Source organism: Lytechinus pictus, chromosome 9, assembly GCF_037042905.1.
Source record: "Lytechinus pictus isolate F3 Inbred chromosome 9, Lp3.0, whole genome shotgun sequence".
In the NCBI taxonomy this organism is placed as follows: Eukaryota; Metazoa; Echinodermata; class Echinoidea; order Temnopleuroida; family Toxopneustidae; genus Lytechinus; species Lytechinus pictus.
This window is the reverse complement of record NC_087253.1, coordinates 585064-597209: the sequence shown is the minus strand read 5'-3', so window position 1 is coordinate 597209 and position 12146 is coordinate 585064. Positions and strand designations below refer to the sequence as shown.

The 12146-nt window shown below is 37.1% G+C and overlaps 1 protein-coding gene across 1 annotated transcript in view; it reads left to right on the top strand.

The window, feature by feature from the left end:
- LOC129268468 (fibrillin-1-like) overlaps positions 1-2787 on the top strand; it is a 137315-nt gene extending 134528 nt beyond the window's left edge. The window contains exon 69 of the mRNA XM_064104441.1: positions 56-2787. Within this exon, the coding sequence (XP_063960511.1) occupies positions 56-91 (36 nt within the window). The 3' untranslated portion in view covers positions 92-2787. The remainder of the gene's footprint in view (positions 1-55) is intronic.
- The last annotated feature ends 9359 nt before the right edge of the window (positions 2788-12146 follow it).

Genomic DNA, 12146 nt, shown 5'->3' with positions numbered 1-12146 from the left:
AGTAAACACATGATATTGATTTTCTTTTTTTGATTTAATTTTTTTTCTATAACAGGAAAACGGAGTGGAGCGAAATCCTGTCTACTTTTAATTGATGCAAAGTTAACTTTCTAACAGAGAACCAACATGACAACTGGACATAGAGCTATATATCTATGTTTTACAGAATAATTTTCTTTTTATTTCGAGTATTGTAGTTAAGAACATCAATCATTTTCATTCTTTTTTTTTCATTTGGTTCATATAATGACTCATTTAAATGGTTATTTCTCCTTTTTATAACCTATTTGTTTTACATCTGATGTCTGTTTCTCCCTTTTTCATGGCATATATATTATACAACGTACAACTACCTATTTATCTATTTGAAGGAACATTTTTTAATCATTACATAGATTTGTCTACATTCTGTCACAATATTTACTATTTCTTTACATTCAGTACTATGCAATTTTTTTAAATATTCATTTTTGTAAAAAGAAAAAACAATATGGCGCGTATTCTGAAGTCAGGTTTTAACTCTGTGCTAAAATTATGGGAAGCCAAAAGTGTCAAAATTTTTATCAAGTTGTATGTTTCTTATGTTTACTGTGCTCTTTACTGATTCATCGATGGTGAAGACAATCATCTATTTACACTTCCTAGACAATTATGATTTATTTGAGAGCCAAATTATCTAAAACATTATATCTCTACTGTTAGTGATTTATATAACAATTGGCTATCCATACTTAAACCACAACTTGAAACCTGAGCTTAAGTTAAACCCGACTTCAGAATTCGGGCCTATGAGTCTTTTTATTGATTAATGAATGATATATAGTTGTGGGTTTTTTTAATGGAGATAATGTACTACATGTTAGTGTATTTGAGTTAATCAAGGTTTGTAAATTTATCACTTTCCGTTTTTCCACTGTTACTTTATATGGATGCCCACTTTATATGATAATAATATGGTCTTAAATGAATGAAATCCCTTTTTCATAAATCTATTAGTCAATTCAAATTTTAGGGGCTCCTTTGGCCTAAAAAGAGTAAATGGGGTACATTTTATGGTTAAAATACTGGGATGGTTAAAATACTGGAATTCCATTAAAACTGGATGACTATAGATTAGATGGTTCAGTAAAACAACCGTAGGCATAAATGTATTTAGAAGAATGTGCAATGGAGTCATCTCCTCATTGTACAATAATTGAAATTTCTGCTCAAAGAATATGAAAATATGATTGATTTACTGTTTTTATGTTAAGGATCCCATATTTGTAATTCATTCTGTAACAAGGGGCATATTTTGTGTACACAAGCACATGTATTCAAATGTAAAATGACAATGATTTTAGATCACAAAATACACAAGAATAGCTCTAGATATCCAAATCATTACCTCTCTTATTGCACATTCAAAGTGAATACATGTGTGATGTGTTACACAGAAATAACAAAAAAACTCTACTTCCCATACCTCAATATGTTACTTTTGACTTTTGATGAAATCTCTAGTCTTTATTGCTATCATATCCGTTATAATTTTAGGCTAGGTACTAAAGCATATTACTATTTCATACTACTCATAATTTGTAGATTTCTGTTTGGAAGTATTATTACCTATGACATACACAGTAATCCAATCATTGTTTTGTACAGTACTATGGTTATTATGTCTTTAAAATAGTACTGTCTCTTTTGCAGTTATTTCTTTGTTCTGAATACCAGGAATCACACATGATTGGAAAGATATGTATTTTAACAAATGATGTGTTTTCTAGTGCAGTATCTTTTTGTTAAAGGCCTATCACTACAGTTTCCAAATCAGCAAGTGACTGTAAACTGACATCTCTTTATTAAAACTTTGTTAGTATCATTTACTTTGGCACATGTTATATCTAAACTATGAAATTTTGTTGAAGGTTAACAAGTAAAGAAAAACTAATACAGGGACTCAGTTTTAAGGGGAGTAAGAGTGATCACTCGCTACCGCTCTCCTTAATCCATTTTTGGTAGAGCGATTTATCACTCGCCTCAGCATTTGCTTAACAAGAGTGTCAGTCAATGATCAAACTGTTCAAGTCAACCTTGAAAACTTCATTTGCTGTCATCAAGGTTTTGTAAATAACACACAATTATATTGTAAGCAATTAAACACACTTGCAAGAATGACATTAAAAAGTTTAATGAGATAAATATTGCATAGATCAGATCTATATCTGATTGTTTGTCTCCTTTGGTTGTGGGTTGTAACTTTATTTAGTGTACATTACTCCCTCCATTTTGAAATCGGACAAGAGAGCTCCCCTTGTATGTCAATTAAAGAAGAGCTTTTTGTAGTGCTCCCCTAATGCTCCCCTTAAAAGTTTTAGGAGAGCTTTTTATTGTTCCCCTCATAATGATAAAACTGAGTCCCTGTTACTAATAGTTGAAATTAACATTTTTTGCTGATTTGAAGAACGATATGATAAGTGATTAATTAAGACATGTGTTAATTATAATTATACAATTATCTTTTTATATCTTTGATTATATAATGTTATTATCGATAACAATAAATACCCAGAATTTTCCAGTGGGAGCTGGAGCTTCATATTTATACTGTTGTTCTAAAGGTGAATGCATGTGTTAATTATATTAAACAATTATGGTTTTTATTTCTTTATCAATACCCAGAATTTTCCAGTGGGAGATGTCTTCATATTTATATAACTCTCTTTCTTCATTTTTGATATCTGAAATAAAATATTACACAGTGGTAGATTGCATAAATATATATTGAGTTCATGTGTGAATAGTAGAATATATAATTCTGTCTAAGTGATATTTCCCCCTGTTGTATGCAGACGTTTTGAAGCCAGCTTCTTACCTTTAATATTAATTTGTGTGGGGGATGTATGTGTGTGTGCAAGATTTTTGGGGCTAGGCATTGGGTTTCTTTTGGGATAAACTTTTTCTCTTAATTTTCCTTTTTCATAAATCAACGAACCTTCTTTACCACCCCCTCCCTCGTCAATGAAATCCTGAATCCGCCTCAGGGTTTCTTTATTTTTATCACTGACAATCTAGAATTTTGTGTGTGTATGTAGTCAATTTTAACTAGGGAGGTTTACGAAGGGTAGAAAACTCGAGCACAATACATTCGAAAATAATATAAAGCATTCCACGGGGGTTTGATATTCCATTAGGCGTGCGCGCGCGTTTTAACCCTTCGGAAATATCAGTATTTACTTTTTTAAAGTTCTGGTGGGTGTTTCATAAGATATGAATGGCTTAACACACGACTGGTGATCCTTTCTTGTGCTATGTCATATCTCTATGTAATTGAGTTATGAGCTAAGAAAATGTTCCAGTCATGTGTAAAGTCTTTATGAAACACCAACCAGGGCCCCGTCTTACAAAGAGTTACGATTGATTCAATCAATCGTAACTCTATGGTTAGAGTTACTCCATCAGTGTCAAAAAAATTTCTACAGGAAATTTGCACAATGTCCTTTGTAAACAAGGAGAAGCATACTGAATTTTCAAGAAAACAATGAATGCATGAATATACATATATGTATAGTTAGAAAAACTTTTGAACAAACATGCATAATACATGTTGATGTTGCTGGCCATCCATAGTTGCCATTGATTGGATCAATCGTAACTCTTTGTAAGACGGGGCCCAGGACTACAAAAGAGAAGCCCTTGTGATATTTGCTTGCCAACATAATATCAAATGATCTTGAAAAAGGACATAATACAATTTTATAAATATGTACAAAATTGACCCATATTGACATAATATCAAATGATCTTGAAAAAGGACTAATACAATTTTATAACTACGTACAACATTGACCAACATACAGTGGCGTAGCTAGGATTTTTTTCCCAGGGGGGGCACTGGGGGGTCCTTGCTTTTTCAGGGGGGGCACCGGCCATTTTTCCGGTGTGTGTGTATGTGTCCACAAGGGCGGATCCGACTTTCGCCAATAGGGGACGGGGCCCAAAATTATCTTCACCTATATCAGTCACTTCTTAGTTTTATTCTTATAAAACAACATAAACATGAAATAATCTCATAAGCCTTATAAAAAGTGCGAGCGCGAAGCGCGAGCGATTTTTTAAAAAAATACTTTAATGTATTTTTTCCTGAAAATTTAATTTTCTGGGCAATGTTATGTGTGATCCTGAGCAAGATTCGTATGTAACTAGATGGTTACTGCGAACGCCAAGCGCGATCAGAAATTTTTATCAACTTTTCTAGCATTATAGAAAAGGGACCTGTTAATGAATGCTTACAGTTACCCACGAAGACTGTATATATTTCAATAATGCGAGCGCGAAGCGCGAGCAAATTTTTTGACATTCCGACCTAAAAAATGGTCATTCTAAGCACTTTTTGTATTAATAAATGGGATAGGTATGTAACTAAACAATTGATGCGAGCGCGAAGCGCGAGAGGAAGAAAATTGAGATTTTAGACACTCTATTCATATTTTGTAAGTCATAAATAGGATACTGAGTCAATTGGGTATCATTAATAATGCGATCGTGAAGCGTGAGCAGACAATTATTGATATTCTGATGTGAAACTGGATAATTTAAGTACATTTTAAACAAAGAACATGCAGGCTATCGCGCATGTTTTAGATTTAGACCTATAATCTGGGCATTCTGAATACATTTGTTTAATGGAACATTATGGAATACACGTATACAATATGAACTTGGCAAATCAAACAATGTGACCACGCAGCTAGAGCTTAAAATGCTGATATGTAGACCATAAAAGGGACATTTTACAGAGCACTTAAATTTGTAAATGAAAAAAAGAGTGAAAGCTCGATGTCCGAGCTAAAATATTTTTCGCATATTGACTTCAAAACTTGCTCCATATCAGCCTATTGAGCAAGATATGAATCCCATCTAACAGGCAATTCTGGCGCGAAGCGCCAGCAAAAATGTTATATAGTAACATGAAAAGATTTTTTTTTTATTGCAAGTCTTCCCCTCACATTATTTCATTCACTCGTCTTCCTCCTCTTATTTTCCTCTTCTTTTTTTCTTCTGTCTTTCTTCTTCTTTTCCTTTTTTCTTTTCTTATTTTCCTTTTTTCTTTCTTCTTCTCCCTTTTTTTTTGCTCTGCCAATTTTTTCAGGGGGGGCACACCAAATCTCAGGGGGGGCACGTGCCCCCCCAGGCCCCCCCGTAGCTACGCCACTGCCAACATAATATGAAATGATCGTGGAAAAAGGACATAATACAATTTTTTAACTACGTACAACAGTAACCAATAATAATATATAATAATAATAAAATATAATAATAAAATATTATATAATAATAAAATATAATAATAATAATATATTATAATAATTTATGCGTGTGCTTGCGTGAATCTGAGATAATGAATTAGCTTTCGATATTACTTTAAATGGGGTCCACCGGCCAGTCATAAGGACCACTGGTCATAATACCCGCTAGTCATAATAGCCATAAGGGTCGCTATTCATAAAGGTCTTTGTTCATAGAGGTTGCTAGTCATAATCAAACGATCGAGAGGGGCGCTATAGTCATAATCAAGGAAGAGGGTTGCTAGTCATAATAGTAGAAGGGGTTCGCCAGTCATAATAGTGGATGAGGGTCGCCAGTCATATTAGTAGAAGGGGTTCGCCAGTCACAATAGATGAGGGTCGCCAGTCATAATAGAAGAAAGGGTTCTGTTGTGTTTGTAAGACTGTGCTAACAGTCAACGTCGAGGGCTCAATCCCCTTTATGTACACATGATCTGAATATGATCGGACATCTTGGAATAGATTAAATCATCTCAACTTCTAAATTCATTGTATCTAGTTATATGTCTCTGAGTTCCTAAATACTACATCTGGCGACGAGGATGGCTGGAATAGGTCTTGTAGCACCTAACCCATTCCTAGCAACCCCATTGTGCTTTGCACGCGTGGGTTCGAATCCCATCCTCGTCGCCAGATGTAGTATTTAGGAACTCAGAGACATAAAACTATAGATACAATGAATTTAGAAGTTGAGATGATTTAATCTATTCCAAGATGTCCGAAGATCCGCTGCCCCTCTGCGCCCAAACAGTGGATCAGGATTGCGCGGCGGCGGAGGTCGGGTATCTCCGCTGTGTCCAACCCGCTTGCAGTCAAATACGTTTTGAAGCTCAAAATCCATCGTGACCAAGGCACAGGAGGTTCTCCTGGGGTTGCTAGGAATGGGTTAGGTGCTAAAAGACCTATCCCATCCTCGTCGCCAGATGTAGTATTTAGGAACTCAGAGACATAAAACTAGATACAATGAATTTAGAAGTTGAGATGATTTAATCTATTCCAAGATGTCCGATCATATTCAGATCATGTGTACATAAAGGGGATTGAGCCCTCGACGTTGACTGTTAGCACAGTCTTACAAACACCATCGACATTTCTCACATTGTAGCCTGTCATCGACATCGAGCAAGCTCATAGCATATGGTGAACCACCTACACTGATTTCCGTTCTGGGCACGGTTGAGCTTCCTGTCGGGTACAAGGATGTACATCTCGAAAGCTTTACGTTCTACATAGCGAAGGGCGAGAGCCTTATGGGAGTCAATCTGTTCGACGCCCTAGGATTTCAGATGAACGACCACACTGGTGAACGCATTCGGCTCATAGACAATGCGTATAGAGAACGCTATGCTGCACTTTTCAACGAGTTTGGTAAATGCAAAGGATATTGCCATGCACCAAGGGTGGATTCCTCAGTCCCACCTACTGCACAGAGTCTCCGTCGACTTCCGTTAGCTGTCAGGGATGAAGTCTCAAAGGAACTTCATAGGCTTGAATCCGATGGCATCATCGAGCGCATCGATTCATCCCCGTGGGTGTCTAATCTGGTCATCGCACGCCGTAAGAATGGAGATCTTAGACTTTGTGTAGATTTGAGGGCAGTCAACAAGGCAATCATTCCGGATAAGTATCCACTTCCTACTATGAATGAACTTTCAGCTTCATTCCACGGAGCTAAAGTTTTCTCTAAACTAGACATGAGACGTAGCTATCTCCAGGTTCCGCTAGCAGAGCAGAGCCGCCATCTCACTGCATTCAACACACACATAGGCATGTTTCAGTATCGCCGTATGCCCTATGGACTGAATTCAGCGCCTAGCGCATTCCAGAAAATCGTTTCTTCAGTTCTAGCTGGAATCGAGGGCACGTTGAATCTCCTTGATGATGTGGTAGTCTTCGGAGAGGACAAGGCTCAGCACGATCAACGATTAGCAGAAGTCATGACGCGCCTCGCCAAGCATAACTTGACGCTCAACGAGGCCAAGTGCACGTTCGCTGCTTCGGACATTGATTTTCTGGGATATCATGTCACTGCAAGTGGTCTGACGCCTACACTCGACAACGTTGCAGCTATCCGAACACTCCCAGCCCCAACGAATGTGAAGGAGCTAGCCTCATTCTTGGGAACAACGAACTTCTACCGCAAATTCGTGCCACAATACGCAGAAATCGCAGAACCTCTGCAGAAGCTTCTCCGGAAGGACGCGCTTTGGGAATGGCACAACGCACAAGAGACCGCATTCAACACGCTCAAAGGAAGAATCGCAGAGCCGCCAGTTCTCGCTCACTTCACTCCAAGCGCTGAAACGTACGTGACTACAGACGCGTCAGCGTTCGCTATCGGAGCAGTGTTATCGCAAACGATCGACGACACGTGTATCGCCCGTGGCACCCGAGCGGTAATCCCGAAATCGCTTCAACATCGTGTGTTATAAACCGCACATGAAAGTCATCCAGGTGTGGTGAAGATGAAGCAACGATGTCGCGAAGCAATCTGGTGGCCAGCGATCGATCGACGCGTAGAAGATCTCGTCAGATCTTGTGAAGCGTGTACTCTCAGCGAGAAAACTCAACCGCGGCCAGCACCACTGCAGCCGACCCCATGGCCGAAGAAGCCATGGCAGCAACTTCAAGTCGACATCTTTGGGGAAGTCCAAGCCGCTCCTCAAAGTCAGCGATTTTTGTTAGTTGTACACGACCTCCATAGCAAGTGGCCTGAGATAGCAGCAACAAGCTCAGTCACTACGACATCAGTCATTAGCATCTTGGAGAAGATGTTTACCAAGTGGGGTCTTCCAGAATCTATCACCACGGACAATGGACCACAGTTCACGTCTGAACAGTTCGAAGAATTCCTAGCCGTTAATGGAATTCAACATCGCCTCACAACTCGCTACAACCCTCAAAGCAATGGCGGCGTAGAGCGTTTCAACCGGGTAATCAAGGAGAGCTTGAAAGCGAATCTCGCAGATGGAATGACCTTCGATAAGGCCATCCAGACCCTACTACGCACGTATCGCTCAACACCTCATTCGCTAACCGGAAAAACTCCAGCAGAGTTGATGTTGGGACGGAACCTCCGTATGCCATTCAACATCCTGAAACCACCGGTTTCAGAGCCTGCAAGCACACAGGCTGAAGCGAGAGAGATTGAGAGGAAACAGCAAAGCATGAAAGCGTACACTGACAAACGCAGACGAGCAATCACACCGAAATTCGCTATCGGTGACTGGGTTCGTGTAAAGCGTCCAAATCGCAAGCACAAGCTAGCTTCGGGGGTATCGAAACCCAAACAGATCGTGAAGAAGCTCGGCTCGAATGCATTTGTACTAGATGACGGAACGCGATGGAACACCAGACGCCTTATCGCGAGCAAGCCAGGCAACATGAATGAAAGCGATTGGGAAGACACCTTTCCATTCCCTACAAGCACTGAAGAGCAAGAGCAACAGCGAGCAGAACCGCGAACTGTTCGTCGTTCTCAGCGTCTAAGGAGACGACCTGGATATCTACGAGATTACAGATCTTAAATCCTTAGAGCCGACAAGTATTGAGCATAGAAATTAAAAAACTGGAACGTTTAAGTTTTGGACTCATATGAAACAATTGCTCAATATAGGTTAATAAAATTTCAGGCTTGTTGTTAATAAACAAGTTTTATTTTCTGGACTCATAAACTTTTGAACTCATATCTGGACTTAGTTATATAACATTATTCATCTCTTTAAAGGAGGGAAATATGTTGTGTTTGTAAGACTGTGCTAACAGTCAACGTCGAGGGCTCAATCCCCTTTATGTACACATGATCTGAATATGATCGGACATCTTGGAATAGATTAAATCATCTCAACTTCTAAATTCATTGTATCTAGTTATATGTCTCTGAGTTCCTAAATACTACAGGTTCGCCAGTCATAAAGTAGATGAGGGTCGCCAGTCATAATAGGAGAAGGGGTTCGCCAGTCATAATAGTGGATGAGGGTCGCTAGTCATAATAGTAAAAAGGAATCGCCAGTCATAATAGTGGATGAGGGTTCGCCAGTCATAATAGCAGAAAGGGTTCATACAAGTTCTTATGGACAATGAATGGCACCATTCTGGTGAGGAAGAGCCCGAATGTTCCACCGGTTGCTATTCATCGAGAAGAGGATCTGAACAAAATTAAGTAAAACTCTCTTACGCATATATGTTTATATTACTGGTGTTTTATGTAAATAATGATTGACTTTGATATGATTACGAACATTTCCAATGATTCCAATGAAGTTATTAATGATATTGGTGCTAATATGAACTTAAAATTGATTTAGATCCAAATGATGGTGCTTCGAGTGTCATATCCTCAAACTACTACACTCAGGCTTCAGCCAAAAACATTTTCAAAGGTTTACCTTCTTCCTGCTTGTCTATTTTGCATCTAAATATCAGAAGCCTTAACAAGAATTTTGAACAATTTCGTTTATTTGTAGAAGACTCAGGTGTTCCCCAAAATACAGTAATAGGTTTAACTGAGACATGGCTGTCAGATAAATATATTAATATGAATGCACTCCCAGGTTATGATATACTTACAAATAATCGTGTTGATAAAATTGGTGGTGGTGTTGCAATTTTTGTGCCGAGTCAATTTGAGTATGTTAATATTAAAGACACGAATTTAATGAATGAAACTGCAGAAACTTTATTTATTGAAATTAGTGATCGTGATAACAGAAAAACTGTATTGGGAGTTGTTTATAGTGCTCGTTGTTTATATTCCTCGCAGCAATAGTGCTGATTTTCTAGACACTTTAAATAATTTACTACATTATCATTATGTTCAAAACAAAAGATGTATCATAATGGGAGACTTTAACTATAACCTGTTAGCGAGTGATACTAATATATTTGCAAATGACTTTTAGAGACATTCCTTTCTGCCTCCTTTTTGCCACTTATTTCTAGACCCACTAGAATCACTAATACTTCCGCAACTCTGATTGACAATTTTTTTCTCCAATATACGTTCAGAATTTAAAGCTGGTATAATTATCTCAGACATGTCTGATCATTTCCCGATTTTCATGTATTGTTCTAATCAATATCAGCCAAACAAACTTCCCGATTATGTTTCTAAGAGGCGTGTGAATAGTGATATAAATATATCTCGTTTGAAACAGAGTTTAGAAGAAGAATCTTGGGATGATGTATTTAGTACAGAATGTGTTGACGAGTCCTACGAAACATTTATTGATATCTTCATGAGTCATGTTAATGAAAATATTCCTTTTGCAAGGCCCAAGTCCAAATATAAAAGATCACCCAGACTACCACCTTGGATAACGAATTCAATTCTTCGTTCGATACATAGAAAAAAATCGATTATACTATAAATATATATCAAGATTAACTGAGAATACTCGGAGCAAATATACTAATTATAAGAATATACTAACAGGGGTCATCCGTACTGCTAAAAAGGCATATTACCATGATCAATTTAATCAATGCAAGAATGATCTTTAAAAAACATGGAAATTGATCAATTCTACCATCATTAATGGACCAAAGTTTTCAAAGATAACTAAGCTTATGCATAATGATTCTATTATTGAAGATAAAGTTCAGATGGCAAATATTTTCAACAATTACTTTTCACAAGTTGGATTTAAGCTCTCTAGAAGTATACCAACAAACTCCCATTCATTTCATCAATATCTGGGGGATAGAAATCAAAGTTCTATGTTTTTCTCTCCTACGAACGCACAGGAGATAATTAAAATTATATCTAGCCTATAAAATCAAATAAAAGTGCAGGATTTGATAACATTGATAACAACCTTTACAGAAAACTATGAACTATATAATTGACCCTCTTATTTATATATTCAATTTGTCATTATCATCGGGAAATATTCCAAAATCAATGAAAATTTCTAAGATAATACCAGTCTTCAAAAAAGGTGATAGTTCTTTAGCAAGTAACTACAGACCTATTTCATTGCTTACAAACTTATCTAAAATTCGTGAAAAATTGGTTCACATACGAACCATATGTTTTTTTTTAAAGCACAACATCCTATCCGATACTCAATTTGGTTTCCGGGAAAAGAGTAGCACTTCCCACGCAATACTTTCTTTAGTTCAAACAGTTGCCAAAGCTTATGACAAGTCTTCGAATACGATTGGTTTGTTTTTAGATTTTTCAAAAGCATTCGATACAGTTGATCATAACATTCTCCTTTATAAACTTTCTCATTATGGAATTAGAGGGGAACCACTAAAGTGGTTCAAGAATTATCTAACCGGGCGTTCACAGTTCGTTTCACTTGATTGTAATATTTCTGAACGTAAACCTGTCCTTTGTGGAGTTCCACTTTTGTTCATTACTTATATAAATGATATTGATATGTCATCTAGATTGCTTCAATTTATACTTTTCGCTGATGACTCTAATATATTTCTGTCGCACCCCGACCCAGAGCAATTGGCGCAAATATTCAATGACGAACTAAAAAATGTTTCTTATTGGATTGTTATCCAATAAGAAACATTTTTAGTTCGTCATTGAATATTGAATACAAACTCTCTCTTAACCTAGAAAAAACTAGCCACATGCTATTTAGCAACAAGATTACGACTGTACCAAAAGATGGTATTTTAAATTATACTGTCATTCAAAGAGTGCGATCTATTAAATTTTTGGGACTGATCATTGACGAAAAACTTTCTTAAAAAGCACATATTGATAATATTTGTAAAATCATTGCTCGCAACATTGGTGTCATTAGAAAATTAAGTTACTTCTTACCCCATTATATTTTGTTATCATTGTATTCA